Here is a 20233-nt window from a genome sequence, read left to right on the forward strand (position 1 = left end):
TTAATGCATAGAATGCATTAAGATAAAAACCTTCTGCCTTTGCAACCACTTTAAATCAATCTGACTATGCCAAGCAGATCAGTGGTGGCATATTCAGTTTATGTAGCTACGCACCACGCTTGGAATTACAGGACGTTATGTTGATGCACAATTTACCTGAACTTTCTGCTGGAAGCCGCTATCAATCAAAACAGCAGGGTTGGGTGGGGGCATGGCAGCCAAACTGACTATGGGTGGTACGGGCATTCGGTGCATAGGCACAGAGTCTCCTAACTCCATGCAGGAAGGAGAGGCTGCTGTGTGTGATGTCCATCTGACATACACAACCACACTCTCCCTGCTATGGGGAACAGGGATAAATGGAGGATTTGCGGTGATGTGACCACCATATAAAGCTTTAAAAGTGGTATTTAGCATTTTTTTATCTAAATAAAGGTATATTTAGACACTACTTTGCCTAAAAAGGCAGGAGGTTCAGCCAAGATCTAGAGGGCTAAGAGAGGGTTAGTGAGGCTCTCAGGCAGCACAGTGGAACACAGTAGGGTTGATATTCTAAAGGCAAATAGGCTGTTTGCTTCAGAAAAAAATGTTTACTTTGCAAATGAATTTTCCTTTAGCTTAGTGAATGTGGTGAAGATTCAGAAAGCAAAGTCTCACTGCTCACAGGTGAACTGGCAGGCTGTAATCCAAGTCGATAGTCTGTAAGGGGTGCACGCCCTGTTACTCCCACAGAACTCAAGGTAAGCAAAAACTTTGGATGGCTGCACTCCCAAAGACAATGCAAAAATGGCTCTATTGGCAAAAAAGGTAAAAGCATTACAAAACAAGCATGTAGACAGGGGATAAAGGAGAAGGATTGACACGTTTCACACGATAAACGTGCTTTATCAAAACCATATGGTGTGAAACGTGTCAACCCTTCTCCATCCTCCCCTGTCCACATGTCTGTTTTGTAATGCTTTTACCTTTCTGCCAATAAAGCCATTTTTGCATTGTCTTTGGGAGTGCAATCATCCAAAGTTTTTGCTTACCGTGGTGAAAATTCACTTTGCAAAGAATATCCAATCATGTGCAAGGAAAATAAAATAAAATAAAAAACAGTAATTTTGCTTGTATTTGAATAGATGGTGAAAGTCAACAGAGGTTCATCTCATTCACTAAGGTATAGGAAAATTATTTTGTAAAGTGAAAACCCCTATGTAAAGTGAACAGCCTGATATTAATAAATCAAACCCAATGATTCTTGTCTCTGAACCACATAAGGGAATTGATGCCATCAGTTGACGGTTTATACACATTTAACCGCTTCCAGACCTCCCACCGTCGATTGACGGCGGCAGAATGGCTTCCCTGCGCGAATCGCCGTAGCTGTACAGCGGTCGCTTTAAGGGGATTAGGGATTAGCACTAATCACTGTATAAATATCAATGGTCCCAAAATAGTGTCAAAAGTGTTCGATCTGTCCGCCGCAATGTCGCAGTCCTGATAAAAATCACAGATCGCTGCCATTACTAGTAAAAAATAAAAATTAAAATGCCATAAATCTATCCCCTATTTTGTAGACACTATAAATTTTGTGCAAACCAATCAATATACGCTTACTGCGATTTTTTTTTTACCAAAAATATGTAGAAGAATATATATTGGCCTAAACCGAGGAAGAAATTTGTTTCTTTTTTTTAAATTTGGGATATTTATTATAGCAAAAAGTTAAAAATATTGTGTTTTTTTCAAAAATTTTGCTCTTTCTTTGTTTATAGTGCAAAAAATTAAAACTGCAGAGGTGATCAAATACCACCAAAAGAAAGCTCTATTTGTGGGAAAAAAGGACATAAATTTTGTTTGGGTACAATGTCGCATGACCGCGCAATTGTCAGTTAAAGCGACACAGTGCCGTATCGCAAAAAAAATGGCCCGGTCAGTAAGGGGGCAAATCCTTCTGGGGCTGAAGTGGTTAAAATGCTTTGTAGATGAGGAATAAGATTACTCTTAGGTGATTTCTGAGGTTTAGTATCATGACCAGAGATGTTCATTTACAAGTGCTCATGCTATATATATATATATATATATATATATATATATATATATATATATATATATATATATATATATATAAACATAAGGAAGAAAATTCACAAATGTGACAATCTATGGAGATGTGTGAACTAGGGTCAGATTAGATGAACTAGTTCATTCTGGGTGTCCTCTGTTCGGTGTCCTTTAACAAAGTAAAGCATTATGTAATGCAGAACATGTAGAAAGAAGTACTTTCTTTTTCTACCCGGGTTCCTATATACTCTGTAATTGTGTTTTAGTGACAATCCTTTTAGAATTGAGTACTCAAGTAAAAATACAGTAGTTTATTCAGCTTGACTATGTGAAGTTATTTTTAGTTAATAGTTTTACATGAGCACAAAAGTGTTAGGTGTTTGATTTTCTTTGATATTCTCTATTTATTCGACACAATAATTGTGACACATCAGACATTTATGTGTCTTGCGCAAGAAAAAAATTTTCAGGCACATCTGAAGCATGTTATTTTCTTTCATCTTCAAACATAACTCAAATAAGTCACAAAAACATTGTAGGAGGTTCTTTTGTTTATTGTTGTCTTAAAAATATTGCATGCATCAAAAGTTTGCCATACATTTTTGAACAACTGCTGATGAGTCCTTATTGATTTTTAGATATAACTCTGGCTATACAAGATATAGCTACAGCTAAACCAAGGCAAAAGGGCGTTTCAAAGAAAATGTCAAGGAAAAAAGAGCTATCCATGGATCAAAGTGATGTTAGCAACGAGGACAAAGTCATAGAGAGAATGCAGGAAAGTGTAGACAAGAGATATGAAATGAAGCATGGTGATTCTGCTTATGGTGTAGCTGAAAAAGAAGCTGAAAAGCATGAGCATGATTTATCTCCAGAAGATGTACCAGATGGCGCACAGATAAGTAAAGCATTTGACAAGCTATGTAATATAGTAAAAGATCGAATAAGAGGATATAAGAAACCAGAGCCTTCTCCAGATTTCTTCACCAAAGGCCGCTATGTTCTAGTTACAGGCGAATCTAGCTACATGGACCCTTGCTTCTGCTCCTCCACACCACAAGCAGGAGGTAGGATAACTGTTACCATCATACCGGATATTTTACCAGGTGATGACATTGTACTACCTATTCCAGAATTACCTGAACCTTCAGAATCATCAGAAAGTGAAGAAGATGAAGCTAGTTCAGAGGGGAACAAAGAAGAAGAAGCAGAGGATGATGACAAACCAAGAGAGAAAGACGATGAGAAAAAAGACCAAGATCCCAAGGAACCAGAGAATAAAAAGGAAGCAAAGAAGCCACCAGATGTCACTAGACCAGACAACACACAACATGGATCAGGAGGTTCTACTTCAAATTCTGTAAAAACTCAGAGACTTAGCAGAGGCCAAAGTGATAATAACAAAGAAGAAAGAAGTCTGAGGCCTTTCCAGGGAAGAGATTTTCCAAGCTCTATGAGTTATGAAAAAGTTGAAGTAGTTGAATCAATTGAAAAAATTTCTGATGACAGAGTGAAGAGTTATGAAGAAACTGCCATGATTGTAGAAACCATGATTGAAAAGACAAGAAAAAAATAATATCAATATCAAGCTCTTGAGACACCTCAGAGAAGACATATTTTATTGATTTTCAGATGTGTTTACTGAAACTGAAATTCACTCCTTTAAAATGGAAGTAGATCATACTTTGAGGAATATTTTACTTAGGCTCTGAAAAGGGAGCAACTTCGGTCAGCGGTAATAGAGTATATCAGACAGATCTTGAAACTTTAAGCTGCATTTCATAATCAAGATAACGAGAGTTCCTCTGTTATTCCGTGAAAGCCAATAGCTCTAAAGTGATTGTGTTGTTCAGTGAACTGATATAGTTTTTAGTGTTAGATCTGGCTAATTTGTTTCCCAATAAAGATTTGTGATCTCAAGCAGGATCTGTTTTTGTATCTTTATTTACTTTACCCAGTTTTGAGGTTTACTGTTTCTATGTAGAGGTATATTACATTATTAAGCATCCAGTGAGCATGCATACAACTAGAGGTTCTCAGCTATACATTTTTCAAGAGACAATGGGCATTGGGTGCTGTCAAAAGTGACCTTGCAAAGTGAAAGTTAGGAAATAAAGTGAAGCCCTATTTACGCTGACATTAGGGACATTAAGGGGGACATTAAAGGACATTAAAAAGCTGGATTTTTGCTAGCATATAATCGCCTGATTGAGGTGAATTAAGCTCACTGAACATCCACTTTGCTTTGTAAACATTCCACTTCTTTAGTAAACTAATCCCCATGATTTGTCTGATATATATAAAGCAATGCACTCCCTATGTGGCTGATATTTAGGAGAATAGGCAGTGATAGTATATATTACCTATTTTATGTCCAGCAGATAGTTACAAATCTTTACATTTAAAAGAATAAAAAAAAACAGAAGTGCAAGCAATGACAAAATCACATATAAATTCCTTTAAAGCGTATGTAAATCCAAAATCTATTTTCAGTATGTCATGGCTATACAGTTGACTGTAAACAGTTTTCTCCAACAATAAATTTTTTTGTGAATCTGTAGCAATGCACCTTACCTGGAGATCTTGTCCTTCCTCCTGTTTCTAGATGACAACGCTAATGCGTTCCCTTGCAGTTAACTGTAACAGTCTGCTGTGAAAATTCCTTCAGCTAGCCATTAAGCTCTCTATCACGTCTGCACATACCTGCTCCAGACATGATAGGAAGCCCAATAACCATTGGAAAAAAATGTATACACTGAGGAATGATGCCAAACATTAAAAAGTTTACATATACTTCAAAGAAGTTTACAACTTACTACATTACAGTAATAAATACCAAGGCTTTAATTGAGCTTTAAGTTAAACGCCACAATAATAATGCACCAAATATTTTACTGAACATGCCCTATACATTACTTTGAAAGGATAGATCCATTTTTTTTAAACATTGATATTACATATATATATAACATATGCAATTATATAACATAATTATATAACATATGCAGTTGCTACACAAGTGTTATTTAGTGTTAATAATAACCATTTTGTGGCCTACTATGATTTTTGAAAAAAAATGCAAATTATTAAAATATGGCTTTATAGTATTGGGGCATTTTGTCCATTTGCTAGTGTATTGGAACCATCACTGCCTGCCATGTGATTGGCTCATTGTTGTTCCCAGCACTTTCTCTAATACTTTTCTTTGGAGCTGATCGCCTTTACCAAGACGACCCTCCCTCTTAAAACCTTTAGGAAGCAATAAGTAAGAGTCCTCCAGGTGTGACCTCCAATCTAAAAGGCAGCAGGTAGGACTCTGCAATGACATTTACTTAAATCCTTACATTGTTTAAAATATTATTATTATTATTTAAAATAATCAAGGGAGAATTGTTTTGTTTTTCCTCAACAAAAATTATGTTACCCTTTAAAAAAGAAAAATATTTTAGAAAATTATTTGAGGGCCACTAAAGTAGACCCCGAGGGTCACATGCAGCCTAGGTTTCCAGTTGAGCACTCTTTTAATTAACTTAAGGTTGTTTCATTTGAGTCTCTGTTTTTTATTTTGTGATTAATTTTAAAGACTTCCTCATTTGTTACTAGAGCCTTTTAATATACTTTGGTGGCTGGTATAAAGATACTACACCCATTGGTAGAGTGTGAGTTAGATTCACTTGGTGGTAAAGCTTGTTGTTAGAAGTTTTGTTCTAATATCAGTGCAAGTATATTTTGGAAGCCATATACAGGCAACTATAATTTAGATGTCAGTGCACACCCTTAGTGATAGCTACAATTGCTGCACCTCTCTCTCGATGCTTTATTCACACGTGCACATACACAGAACGACTGGAGTCTTCGCGATCACCCATTGGTGATCGCGAAGACGCCCATTGTTTTGTGTTGTGCATATTTTGGAAGCCACCCAATCTGAATTTGAGTCAAGAGGTTTTGATGTAGATGGGGAAAGATTGGTGGAGAGAATCCAGGCCTGTGAAAAGACCTACTGTATAGAGGATGTTTATTCGACTCAGGGATAGCGAGTCTGTTTATTCAGTGAGCCTTTTATATGAATGATTTATATGGCATTTTATGAATTATGAGTGCAACACCACAAGGATATATTTTTCAGTTTTTAATATATATTCTGAGTCAAAGGAGCAAGGGGAGGGAGAGTGGATTGTAAAATCGATAAAGGATCTGTTTGGGGTTGGTAAGAAGAGGTGCACATTATATTGGGCATACTGACCCCCTTGGGGAAAAGTGTTCTTGGCCTGCTTAAAGTAACATATTCTGTTGAGCCTCCAAGTTGTTGTGAACACATTGAACATGTGGTGGAAGAGTTGGGACTTTATTTTATTTTTATTTTTATTGGACATCTATGTTGCTGTCTGCACTTTAATATTTTACTTCGCATGTATTAATTGGTATCATTTCACAATAATCTCATTATTTCACATTTATTGCAACAAGCTTATATAGATGCCAGCGCTGATATTGTGTTTGTGCTTTTGAAGATCACTGGGGAGTGTGATGTTTATTAGCTGCTGGCTATATTGGTTATATGGAGTATTAGGGTATTCACAGCATGGTTTATTTTAATAATTTGTATATAAAACAACAACATTGTTGTTGATAAAGGGGCTACTTTTTGATAAAGCTATCAAAGGTATCAGTTTTGTTTTTAATATTATGTTTTATATTTTAGTTCGCTTGACAGCCAATGATACCAATAACTACCACCCTATACAAATACAAATATCTATTAGAAATAGAAATTAGAGATTAAATCGGTAGAGTTTTTTTTTAAATTAAAAAAGACTTAAAGCAGAACAAAACTTTTCATTTTATTCATGCAATTGATAGGGAAAACTTGTGCATGCATACTTGAAAAACTTTGTGGCTGTACCAAAAACCCACCAGCTTGCAGAATTTTCCTCTAAGCTGATGGAGGAGGTGTATATGTCTGAAGGAAAGTAATGTACAGTACCGTGAAAAGTTTTAGGCAGGCAGGAAGAAATGCTGTAAAATTAGAATGCTTTCAAAAATATATATTTTAATTAATTATTTGATTAGTGAGCGAACAGAAGAAAAATCTAAACCAAATCAATATTTGGTGTGACTACCCTTTGGCTTCAAACCAGCATCAATTCTTACACTTGCGCACATTGTACACTTGCACAATATCAGGGATTTTGTAGGATTAGAGTCAGGTGTATGATTAACCAATTATATCAAGAAGGTGCTAATATACATCAATTTCATATTTAGGTTGAAACACAGCCATTAACTGAAACAGAAACAGCTGTGTAGGAGGCTTAAAGCTGGGTGAGGATCAGCCAAACTCTGCTACCAAAGTGAAGTGGAAGACAGTTCCATGTCACAGGTCATACACCATGGCAAAACTGAGCACAGCACAAGGTAGTTATACTGCATCAGCAAGGTCTCTCCCAGGCAAAGATTTTGACACAAGGTAGTTATACTGCATCAGCAAGGTCTGTCCCAGGCAAAGATTTTGAAGCAGATGTTCAGGATGTTTCAAAATGTGCTGCACAAAGAAAAGGGCAACGTTGAGGACTGTAGACACAGTAGTCGGCCAAGGAAACTTAATGCAGCAGATGAAAGACACATCATGCGTACTTCCCTACCACATTGGAAGACGTCCAGCAGTGCCATCAGGACAGAACTGGTGTAAACCAGTGGGACCCAGGTACACCCATCTACTGTCCAGAGAAGCCTAGCTAGAATCTACGTAATGGGTGCTCAACTTTTGGCTTTCCAGCTGTTGCGGAAATACTAGTCCCATGAGGTATTGCACGCTGCTGACAGTTACAAGCATTACTCCCAAAGGCAGAGGCATGATGGGAATTTGAGCACCCATGGTCCACATGAAAGAGTTGTGGCCAAAAAGCCATACCTCTGACTTGGAAACAAGGCTAAGCGACCCAACTATGCAGAAAAAATATAGGAACTGGGTGCAGAGAAATGGCAGCAGGTGCGCAGGACTGATCAAAATTTAAAATATTTGGCTATAGCAGGAGGCAGTTTGTTCACCGAAGGGCTGGAGAGTGGTACACTAGTGAATGTTAGCAGTGGAGCATGGTGGAGATTCCTTTGCAAGTTTGGTGCTGCATATCTGCAAATGGAGTTGAAGGTTTGGTCAGGATCAATGGTGTCCCTAATGCTGAGAAATACAGCCAGATACTTATCCAACATGCCATACCATCAGGGAGGTGTGTAATTGGCCCCGAATGTATTCTGCAGTAGAACAACGACTCCAAACAAACAGCTAATATCATTTAAGAACTATCTTTACTGTAAAGAAAAACAAGGAGTCCTAAAAGTAATTGTTTGGCTCCCACGGGGCCCTGATCTCAAAATCATCAAGTCTGTTTGGGATTACATGAAGAGACAAAAGGATGTGAGGCAGCCTACATCCACAGCAGTGGCGGAACTATAGGGGTCCCTGCAGTCGCACTTGCGACTGGGCCCTGCCATTCTGCCACTGTGGGGGGCCCAAGACCCGCCATCTCCCCCTGCACCTCTGGCTTGCCGTTTGGAATGCAGTGGGGGGAGGTGGGAGGCAGCGATCGGCAGCTCTATTGTTCCTGTGGGCGGTGGGATCTCCCTGTAGCTTGTAGTTCTTCCCGAGTGTCAGTGTAAACAGTGGAGAGAGGAGGGGAGGGGCCTCTGACCCGGGCAGGTATCAGTTTCACTTTCAGTGAGTTGCTCTGCTTGTACACTGCTGCTGATACATGCCCGGGTCAGAGGCCCCTCCCCTCTTCACTGTATATACTCAGGAGAAGAACTACAAGCCACATGAAGATCCCCCTGCCTGTGGACACCATAGAGCTGCTGATCGCCGCCTCCCACCTCCACCAGCCAGGTACATGGGGAACCTCTTGAAGGAGGGGGGGTCAGCAGTCTGGGGACCCTGATGTAGGGGGGAGGCTTTCTGGGGACATTAATGTAAGGAGGGGCTCTCTGGGGACCCTGATGTAAGGAGGGGCTCTCTTGGGACCCTGATGTATGGGGGGGCTCTCTGGGGACCCTGATGTATGGGGGGGCTCTCTGGGGACCCTGATGTCTTGGGGGGCTCTCTGGGGACCCTGATGTAGGGGAGCTTACTGGGGACATTAATGTAAGGAGGGGCTCTCTGGGGACCCTGATGTAAGGAGGGGCTCTCTGGGGACCCTGATGTAAGGAGGGGCTCTCTGGGGACCCTGATGTATGGGGGGCTCTCTGGGGACCCTGATGTATGGTGGGGCTCTCTGGGGACCCTGATGTAAGGGGGATCCCTGGGGACCCTGATGTAAGGAGGGAGGCTCTCTGGGGACCCTAATATAGGGGGAGGCTCTCTAAGGACCCTGATGTAAGGGGAGGCTCTCTAGGGACCCTAATGTAGGGAGAGGGGTCTCTGGGGAACCTGACGTAAGTAGGGGCTCTCTGGGGACCCTGATGTAAGGGGAGGCTCTCTGGGGACTCTAATGTAAGGGAGGCTCTCTGGGGACCCTGATGTAAGGGGAGGCTCTCTGGCGACCCTGATGTAAGAAGGGGCTCTCTGGGGACCCTGATGTAAGAGGGGCTCTCTGGGGACCCTGATGTAAGGAGGGGGCTCTCTGGGGACCCTGATGTATGGGGGGCTCTCTGGGGACCCTGATGTAAGGAGGGGCTCTCTGGGGACCCTGATGTAAGGAAAGGGGTCTCTGGGGACCCTGACGTAAGGAGGGAACTCTCTGGGGACCCTGATGTAAGGGAGACTCTCTGGCGATCCTAATGTAGGGGGGCTCTCTGGGTACCCTGATGTAAGGGGGGGATCCCTGGGGACCCTGATGTAAGGAGGGAGGCTCTCTGGGGACCGTAATATAGGGGGAGGCTCTCTAAGGACCCTGATGTAAGGTGAGGCTCTCTAGGGACCCTAATGTAGGGGGGGCACTCTGGGACCCTGATGTAAGGAGGGCTCCCTGGGGACCCTGATGTAAGGGGGGTTCTCTGGGGACCCTGATGTAAAGGGAAGATCTCTGGGGACCCTAATATAGGGGGAGGCTCTCTGGGGACCCTAATGTAGGGGGAGGATCTCTGGGGAACCTTATGTAAGTGTAAGCTTTCTAGGGACCCTTATGTAGGGGGAGGCTCTCTGGGGACCTTGATGTTAAGGGGAGCTCTCTGGGGACCCTGATGTAATGAGGGGGGCTCTGGGGACCCTAATATAAGTAGGGAGGCTCTCTTGGGACCCTGATGTAAGGGGAGGCTCTCTGGGGACCCTGATGTAAGGGGAGGCTCTCTGGGGACTCTAATGTAAGGGAGGCTCTCTGGGGACCCTGATGTAAGGGGAGGCTCTCTGGGGACCCTGATGTAAGGAGGGGCTCTCTGGGGACCCTGATGTAAGAGGGGCTCTCTGGGGACCCTAATGGAAGGAGGGGGCTCTCTGGGGACCCTGATGTATGGGGGGCTCTCTGGGGACCCTGATGTAAGGAGGGGCTCTCTGGGGACCCTGATGTAAGGAAAGGGGTCTCTGGGGACCCTGACGTAAGGAGGGAACTCTCTGGGGACCCTGATGTAAGGGAGACTCTCTGGCGATCCTAATGTAGGGGGGCTCTCTGGATACCCTGATGTAAGGGGGGGATCCCTGGGGACCCTGATGTAAGGAGGGAGGCTCTCTGGGGACCGTAATATAGGGGGAGGCTCTCTAAGGACCCTGATGTAAGGTGAGGCTCTCTAGGGACCCTAATGTAGGGGGGGCTCTCTGGGACCCTGATGTAAGGAGGGCTCCCTGGGGACCCTGATGTAAGGGGGGTTCTCTGGGGACCCTGATGTAAGGGGAAGATCTCTGGGGACCCTAATATAGGGGGAGGCTCTCTGGGGACCCTAATGTAGGGGGAGGATCTCTGGGGACCCTTATGTAAGTGTAAGCTTTCTAGGGACCCTTATGTAGGGGGAGGCTCTCTGGGGACCTTGATGTTAAGGGGAGCTCTCTGGGGACCCTGATGTAATGAGGGGGGCTCTGGGGACCCTAATATAAGTAGGGAGGCTCTCTTGGGACCCTGATGTAAGGGGAGGCTCTCTGGGGACCCTAATGTAGGGGGGGCTCTCTGGGACCCTGATGTAAGGAGGGGCACTCTGGGGACCCTGATGTAAGGAGGGGCTCTCTGGGGACCCTGATGTTAGGGAGGGCTCTCTGGGGACCCTGATGTAAGGAAAGGGGTCTCTGGGGACCCTGATGTAAGGAAAGGGGTCTCTGGGGAGCCTGACATAAGGAGGGGACTCTCTGGGGACCCTGATGTAGGGGGGCTCTCTGGGGACCCTGATGTAAGGGAGGCTCTCTGGGGACCCTAATGTAGGGGGGCTCTCTGGGAACCCTGATGTAAGTGGGGCTCTCTGGGTACCTTGATGTAAGAGGGGGATCCCTGGGGACTCTGATGTAAGGAGGGAGGCTCTCTGGGGACCCTAATATAGGGGGAGGCTCTCTAAGGACCCTGATGTAAGGGGAGACTCTCTAGGGACCCTGATGTAGGGGGGGCTCTCTGGGGACCCTGATGTAAGGAGGGCTCCCTGGGGACACTGATGTAAGGGGGGTTCTCTGGGGACCCTGATGTAAGGGGAGGCTATCTGGGGACCCTGATGTAAGGGGAGGATCTCTGGGGACCCTAATGTAGGGGGAGGCTCTCTGGGGACCCTTATGTAAGGGTATGCTTTCTAGGGACCCTAATGTAGGGGGAGGCTCTCTGGGGACCCTGATGTAAGGAGGGGCTCTCTGGGGACCTTGATGTTAAGGGGAGCTCTCTGGGGACCCTGATGTAATGAGGGGGGCTCTGGGGACCCTAATATAAGTAGGGAGGCTCTCTTGGGACCCTGATGTAAGGGGAGGCTCTCTAGGGACCCTCATGTATGGGGGGGCTCTCTGGGGACCCTGATGTAAGGAGGGCTCCCTGGGGACCCTGATGTAAGGGGGTTCTCTGGGGACCCTGATGTAAGGGGAGGCTCTCTGGGGACCCTGATGTAAGGGGAGGATCTCTAGGGACCATAATATAGGGGGAGGCTCTCTAAGGACCCTGATGTAAGGGGAGGCTCTCTGGGGACCCTGATGTAATGGGGGGGCTCTCTGGGGACCCTGATGTAAGGAGGGGCTCTCTGGGGACCCTGATGTCTTGGAGGGCTCTCTGGGGACCCTGATGTAGGGGGGCTTCCTGGGGACATTAATGTAAGGAGGGGCTCTCTGGGGACCCTGATGTCTTGGGGGGCTCTATGGGGACCCTGATGTAGGGGGGCTTCCTGGGGACATTAATGTAAGGAGGGGCTCTCTGGGGACCCTGATGTATGGTGGGGCTCTCTGGGGACCCTGATGTAAGGGGGATCCCTGGGGACCCTGATGTAAGGAGGGAGGCTCTCTGGGGACCCTAATATAGGGGGAGGCTCTCTAAGGACCCTGATGTAAGGGGAGGCTCTCTAGTGACCCTAATGTAGGGAAAGGGGTCTCTGGGGAACCTGATGTAAGGAGGGGCTCTCTGGGGACCCTGATGTATGGGGGGGCCCTCTGGGGACCCTGATGTATGGGGGGCTCTCTGGGGACCCTGATGTAAGGGGGGATCCCTGGGGACCCTGATGTAAGGAGGGAGGCTCTCTGGGGACCCTAATATAGAGGGAGGCTCTCTAAGGACCCTGATGTAAGGGGAGGCTCTCTAGGGCCCCTAATGTAGGGAGAGGGGTCTCTGGGGAACCTGACGTAAGGAGGGGCTCTCTGGGGACCCTGATGTAAGGAGGGCTCCCTGGGGACACTGATGTAAGGGGGGTTCTCTGGGGACCCTGATGTAAGGGGAGGCTCTCTGGGGACCCTGATGTAAGGGGAGGATCTCTGGGGACTCTAATGTAGGGGGAGGCTCTCTGGGGACCCTTATGTAAGGGTATGCTTTCTAGGGACCCTAATGTAGGGGGAGGCTCTCTGGGGACCCTGATGTAAGGAGGGGCTCTCTGGGGACCTTGATGTTAAGGGGAGCTCTCTGGGGACCCTGATGTAATGAGGGGGGCTCTGGGGACCCTAATATAAGTAGGGAGGCTCTCTTGGGACCCTGATGTAAGGGGAGGCTCTCTAGGGACCCTCATGTATGGGGGGGCTCTCTGGGGACCCTGATGTAAGGAGGGCTCCCTGGGGACCCTGATGTAAGGGGGTTCTCTGGGGACCCAGATGTAAGGGGAGGCTCTCTGGGGACCCTGATGTAAGGGGAGGATCTCTAGGGACCATAATATAGGGGGAGGCTCTCTAAGGACCCTGATGTAAGGGGAGGCTCTCTGGGGACCCTGATGTAATGGGTGTGCTCTCTGGGGACCCTGATGTAAGGAGGGGCTCTCTGGGGACCCTGATGTCTTGGGGGGCTCTCTGGGGACCCTGATGTAGGGGGGCTTCCTGGGGACATTAATGTAAGGAGGGGCTCTCTGGGGACCCTGATGTCTTGGGGGGCTCTATGGGGACCCTGATGTAGGGGGGCTTCCTGGGGACATTAATGTAAGGAGGGGCTCTCTGGGGACCCTGATGTAAGGAGGGGCTCTCTGGGGACCCTGATGTATGGGGGGGCTCTCTGGGGACCCTGATGTATGGTGGGGCTCTCTGGGGACCCTGATGTAAGGGGGATCCCTGGGGACCCTGATGTAAGGAGGGAGGCTCTCTGGGGACCCTAATATAGGGGGAGGCTCTCTAAGGACCCTGATGTAAGGGGAGGCTCTCTAGTGACCCTAATGTAGGGAAAGGGGTCTCTGGGGAACCTGATGTAAGGAGGGGCTCTCTGGGGACCCTGATGTATGGGGGGGCCCTCTGGGGACCCTGATGTATGGGGGGCTCTCTGGGGACCCTGATGTAAGGGGGGATCCCTAGGGACCCTGATGTAAGGAGGGAGGCTCTCTGGGGACCCTAATATAGGGGGAGGCTCTCTAAGGACCCTGATGTAAGGGGAGGCCCTCTAGGGCCCCTAATGTAGGGAGAGGGGTCCCTGGGGAACCTGACGTAAGGAGGGGCTCTCTGGGGACCCTGATGTAAGGGGAGGCTCTCTGGGGACTCTAATGTAAGAGGGGCTCTCTGGGGACCCTGATGTAAAAAGGGGCTCTCTGGGGACCTTGATGTTAAGGGGAGCTCTCTGGGGACCCTGATGTAATGAGGGGGGCTCTGGGGACCCTAATATAAGTAGGGAGGCTCTCTTGGGACCCTGATGTAAGGGGAGGCTCTCTAGGGACCCTCATGTATGGGGGGGCTCTCTGGGGACCCTGATGTAAGGAGGGCTCCCTGGGGACCCTGATGTAAGGGGGTTCTCTGGGGACCCTGATGTAAGGGGAGGCTCTCTGCTCTCTGGGGACCCTGATGTAAGGGGAGGATCTCTGGGGACCATAATATAGGGGGAGGCTCTCTAAGGACCCTGATGTAAGGGGAGGCTCTCTGGGCACCCTGATGTAATGGGGGGGCTCTCTGGGGACCCTGATGTAAGGAGGGGCTCTCTGGGGACCCTGATGTCTTGGGGGGCTCTCTGGGGACCCTGATGTCTTGGGGGGCTCTATGGGGACCCTGATGTAGGGGGGCTTCCTGGGGACATTAATGTAAGGAGGGGCTCTCTGGGGACCCTGATGTAAGGAGGGGCTCTCTGGGGACCCTGATGTATGGGGGGGCTCTCTGGGGACCCTGATGTATGGTGGAGCTCTCTGGGGACCCTGATGTAAGGGGGATCCCTGGGGACCCTGATGTAAGGAGGGAGGCTCTCTGGAGACCCTAATATAGGGGGAGGCTCTCTAAGGACCCTGATGTAAGGGGAGGCTCTCTAGTGACCCTAATGTAGGGAAAGGGGTCTCTGGGGAACCTGATGTAAGGAGGGGCTCTCTGGGGACCCTGATGTATGGGGGGAGCTCTCTGGGGACCCTGATGTAAGGGGAGGATCTCTGGGGACCATAATATAGGGGGAGGCTCTCTGGGGACCCTGATGCAAGGGGAGGCTCTCTGGGGACCCTGATGTAAGGGGGGGCTCTCTGGGGACCCTGATGTAAGGAGGGGCTCTCTGGGGACCCTGATGTCTTGGTGGGCTCTCTGGGGACCCTGATGTAGGGGGGCTTCCTGGGGAAATTATTGTAAGGAGGGGCTCTCTGGGGACCCTGATGTAAGGAGGGGCTCTCTGGGAACCCTGATGTATGGGGGGCTCTCTGGGGACCCTGATGTATGGTGGGGCTCTCTGGGGACCCTGATGTAAGGGGGATCCCTGGGGACCCTGATGTAAGGAGGGAGGCTCTCTGGGGACCCTAATATAGGGGGAGGCTCTCTAAGGACCCTGATGTAAGGGGAGGCTCTCTAGGGACCCTAATGTAGGGAAAGGGGTCTCTGAGGAACCTGACGTAAGGAGGGGCTCTCTGGGGACCCTGATGTATAGGGGGGCTCTCTGTGGACCCTGATGTATGGGGGGCTCTCTGGGGACCCTGATGTAAGGGGGGTCCCTGGGGACCCTGATGTAAGGAGGGAGGCTCTCTGGGGACCCTAATATAGGGGGAGGCTCTCTAAGGACCCTGATGTAAGGGGAGGCTCTCTAGGGACCCTAATGTAGGGAGAGGGGTCTCTGGGGAACCTGAGGTAAGGAGGGGCTCTCTGGGGACCCTGATGTAAGGGGAGGCTCTCTGGGGACTCTAATGTAAGGGGGGCTCTCTGGGGACCCTGACGTAAGGGGAGGCTCTCTGGGGACCCTGATGTAAGGAGGGGCTCTCTGGGGACCCTGATGTAAGGAGGGGCTCTCTGGGGACCCTGATGTAAGGAAAGGGGTCTCTGGGGACCCTGACATAAGGAGGGAACTCTCTGGGGACCCTGATTTAAGGGAGGCTCTCTGGGGATCCTAATGTAGGGGGGGCTTTCTGTGTACCCTGATGTAAGGGGGAATCCCTGGGGACCCTGATGTAAGGAGGGAGGCTCTCTGGGGACCGTAATATAGGGGGATGCTCTCTAAGGACCTGATGTAAGGGGAGGCTCTCTAGGGACCCTAATGTAGGGGGGGCTCTCTAGGGACCCTGATGTAAGGAGGGCTCCCTGGGGACCCTCATGTAAGGGGGGTTCTCTGGGGACCCTGATGTAAGGGGAAGATCTCTCGGGACCCTAATATAGGGGGAGGCTCTCTGGGGACCCTAATGTAGGGGGAGGATCTCTGGGGACCCTTATGTAAGTGTAAGCTTTCTAGGGACCCTAATGTAGGGGGAGGCTCTCTGGGGACCTTGATGTTAAGGGGAGCTCTCTGGGGACCCTGATGTAATGAGAGGGCTCTGGGGACCCTAATATAAGTAGGGAGGCTCTCTTGGGACCCTGATGTAAGGGGAGGCTCTCTAGGGACCCTGATGTATGGTGGGGCTCTCTGGGGACCCTGATGTAAGGGGGATCCCTGGGGACCCTGATGTAAGGAGGGAGGCTCTCTGGGGACCCTAATATAGGGGGAGGCTCTCTAAGGACCCTGATGTAAGGGGAGGCTCTCTAGGGACCCTAATGTAGGGAGAGGGGTCTCTGGGGAACCTGACGTAAGGAGGGGCTCTCTGGGGACCCTGATGTAAGGGGAGGCTCTCTGGGGACTCTAATGTAAGGGGGGCTCTCTGGGGACCCTGATGTAAGGGGAGGCTCTCTGGGGACCCTGATGTAAGGAGGGGCTCTCTGGGGACCCTGATGTAAGGAGGGGCTCTCTGGGGACCCTGATGTAAGGAAAGGGGTCTCTGGGGACCCTGACATAAGGAGGGAACTCTCTGGGGACCCTGATTTAAGGGAGGCTCTCTGGGGATCCTAATGTAGGGGGGGCTCTCTGTGTACCCTGATGTAAGGGGGGATCCCTGGGGACCCTGATGTAAGGAGGGAGGCTCTCTGGGGACCGTAATATAGGGGGATGCTCTCTAAGGACCCTGATGTAAGGGGAGGCTCTCTAGGGACCCTAATGTAGGGGGGGCTCTCTAGGGACCCTGATGTAAGGAGGGCTCCCTGGGGACCCTGATGTAAGGGGGGTTCTCTGGGGACCCTGATGTAAGGGGAAGATCTCTGGGGACCCTAATATAGGGGGAGGCTCTCTGGGGACCCTAATTTAGGGGGAGGATCTCTGGGGAACCTTATGTAAGTGTAAGCTTTCTAGGGCCCCTTATGTAGGGGGAGGCTCTCTGGGGACCTTGATGTTAAGGGGAGCTCTCTGGGGACCCTGATGTAATGAGGGGGGCTCTGGGGACCCTAATATAAGTAGGAAGGCTCTCTTGGGACCCTGATGTAAGGGGAGGCTCTCTGGGGACCCTGATGTAAGGGGAGGCTCTCTGGGGACTCTAATGTAAGGGAGGCTCTCTGGGGACCCTGATGTAAGGGGAGGCTCTCTGGGGACCCTGATGTAAGGAGGGGCTCTCTGGGGACCCTGATGTAAGAGGGGCTCTCTGGGGACCTTGATGTAAGGAGGGGGCTCTCTGGGGACCCTGATGTATGGGGGGCTCTCTGGGGACCCTGATGTAAGGAGGGGCTCTCTGGGGACCCTGATGTAAAGAAAGGGGTCTCTGGGGACCCTGACGTAAGGAGGGAACTCTCTGGGGACCCTGATGTAAGGGAGACTCTCTGGCGATCCTAATGTAGGGGGGCTCTCTGGGTACCCTGATGTAAGGGGGGGATCCCTGGGGACCCTGATGTAAGGAGGGAGGCTCTCTGGGGACCGTAATATAGGGGGAGGCTCTCTAAGGACCCTGACGTAAGGTGAGGCTCTCTAGGGACCCTAATGTAGGGGGGGCTCTCTGGGACCCTGATGTAAGGAGGGCTCCCTGGGGACCCTGATGTAAGGGGGGTTCTCTGGGGACCCTGATGTAAGGGGAAGATCTCTGGGGACCCTAATATAGGGGGAGGCTCTCTGGGGACCCTAATTTAGGGGGAGGATCTCTGGGGAACCTTATGTAAGTGTAAGCTTTCTAGGGCCCCTTATGTAGGGGGAGGCTCTCTGGGGACCTTGATGTTAAGGGGAGCTCTCTGGGGACCCTGATGTAATGAGGGGGGCTCTGGGGACCCTAATATAAGTAGGAAGGCTCTCTTGGGACCCTGATGTAAGGGGAGGCTCTCTGGGGACCCTGATGTAAGGGGAGGCTCTCTGGGGACTCTAATGTAAGGGAGGCTCTCTGGGGACCCTGATGTAAGGGGAGGCTCTCTGGGGACCCTGATGTAAGGAGGGGCTCTCTGGGGACCCTGATGTAAGAGGGGCTCTCTGGGGACCTTGATGTAAGGAGGGGGCTCTCTGGGGACCCTGATGTATGGGGGGCTCTCTGGGGACCCTGATGTAAGGAGGGGCTCTCTGGGGACCCTGATGTAAAGAAAGGGGTCTCTGGGGACCCTGACGTAAGGAGGGAACTCTCTGGGGACCCTGATGTAAGGGAGACTCTCTGGCGATCCTAATGTAGGGGGGCTCTCTGGGTACCCTGATGTAAGGGGGGGATCCCTGGGGACCCTGATGTAAGGAGGGAGGCTCTCTGGGGACCGTAATATAGGGGGAGGCTCTCTAAGGACCCTGACGTAAGGTGAGGCTCTCTAGGGACCCTAATGTAGGGGGGGCTCTCTGGGACCCTGATGTAAGGAGGGCTCCCTGGGGACCCTGATGTAAGGGGGGTTCTCTAGGGACCCTGATGTAAGGGGAAGATCTCTGGGGACCCTAATATAGGGGGAGGCTCTCTGGGGACCCTAATGTAGGGGGAGGATCTCTGGGGACCCTTATGTTAGTGTAAGCTTTCTAGGGACCCTTATGTAGGGTGAGGCTCTCTGGGGACCTTGATGTTAAGGGGAGCTCTCTGGGGACCCTGATGTAATGAGGGGGGCTCTGGGGACCCTAATATAAGTAGGGAGGCTCTCTTGGGACCCTGATGTAAGGGGAGGCTCTCTGGGGACCCTAATGTAGGGGGGGGGGCTCTCTGGGGACCCTGATGTAAGGAGGGGCTCTCTGGGGACCGTGATGTAAGGAGGGGCTCTCTGGGGACCCTGATGTTAGGGAGGGCTCTCTGGGGACCCTGATGTAAGGAAAGGGGTCTCTGGGGACCCTGATGTAAGGAAAGGGGTCTCTGGGGACCCTGACATAAGGAGGGGACTCTCTGGGGACCCTGATGTAGGGGGGCTCTCTGGGGACCCTGATGTAAGGGAGGCTCTCTGGGGACCCTAATGTAGGGGGGCTCTCTGGGAACCCTGATGTAAGTGGGGCTCTCTGGGTACCCTGATGTAAGAGGGGGATCCCTGGGGACTCTGATGTAAGGAGGGAGGCTCTCTGGGGACCCTAATATAGGGGGAGGCTCTCTAAGGACCCTGATGTAAGGGGAGACTCTCTAGGGACCCTGATGTAGGGGGGGCTCTCTGGGGACCCTGATGTAAGGAGGGCTCCCTGGGGACACTGATGTAAGGGGGGGTTCTCTGGGGACCCTGATGTAAGGGGAGGCTCTCTGGGGACCCTGATGTAAGGGGAGGATCTCTGGGGACCCTAATGTAGGGGGAGGCTCTCTGGGGACCCTTATGTAAGGGTAAGCTTTCTAGGAACCCTAATGTAGGGGGAGGCTCTCTGGGGACCCTGATGTAAGGAGGGGCTCTCTGGGGACCTTGATGTTAAGGGGAGCTCTCTGGGGACCCTGATGTAATGAGGGGGGCTCTGGGGACCCTAATATAAGTAGGGAGGCTCTCTTGGGACCCTGATGTAAGGGGAGGCTCTCTAGGGACCCTCATGTATGGGGGGGCTCTCTGAGAACCCTGATGTAAGGAGGGCTCCCTGGGGACCCTGATGTAAGGGGGTTCTCTGGGGACCCTGATGTAAGGGGAGGCTCTCTGGGGACCCTGATGTAAGGGGAGGCTCTCTGGGGACCCTGATGTAAGGGGAGGATCTCTGGGGACCATAATATAGGGGGAGGCTCTCTAAGGACCCTGATGTAAGGGGAGGCTCTCTGGGGACCCTGATGTAATTGGGGGGCTCTCTGGGGACCCTGATATAAGGAGGGGCTCTCTGGGGACCCTGATGTCTTGGGGGGCTTCCTGGGGACATTAATGTAAGGAGGGGCTCTCTGGGGACCCTGATGTCTTGGGGGGCTCTCTGGGGACCCTGATGTAGGGGGGCTTCCTGGGGACATTCATTTAAGGAGGGGCTCTCTGGGGACCCTGATGTAAGGAGGGGCTCTCTGGGGACCCTGATGTATGGGGGATCCCTGGGGACCC

General features: G+C 49.9%; 1 protein-coding gene across 1 annotated transcript in view; it reads left to right on the plus strand.

Moving 5' to 3' along the window:
* Positions 1-3968, plus strand: part of BFSP1 (beaded filament structural protein 1) — a 68988-nt gene extending 65020 nt beyond the window's left edge. The window contains exon 8 of the mRNA XM_073628230.1: positions 2688-3968. Within this exon, the coding sequence (XP_073484331.1) occupies positions 2688-3625 (938 nt within the window). The 3' untranslated portion in view covers positions 3626-3968. The remainder of the gene's footprint in view (positions 1-2687) is intronic.
* Positions 3969-20233: the final 16265 nt, after the last annotated feature.

This window comes from Aquarana catesbeiana, linkage group LG04, assembly GCF_042186555.1.
Source record: "Aquarana catesbeiana isolate 2022-GZ linkage group LG04, ASM4218655v1, whole genome shotgun sequence".
Taxonomy (NCBI): Eukaryota; Metazoa; Chordata; class Amphibia; order Anura; family Ranidae; genus Aquarana; species Aquarana catesbeiana.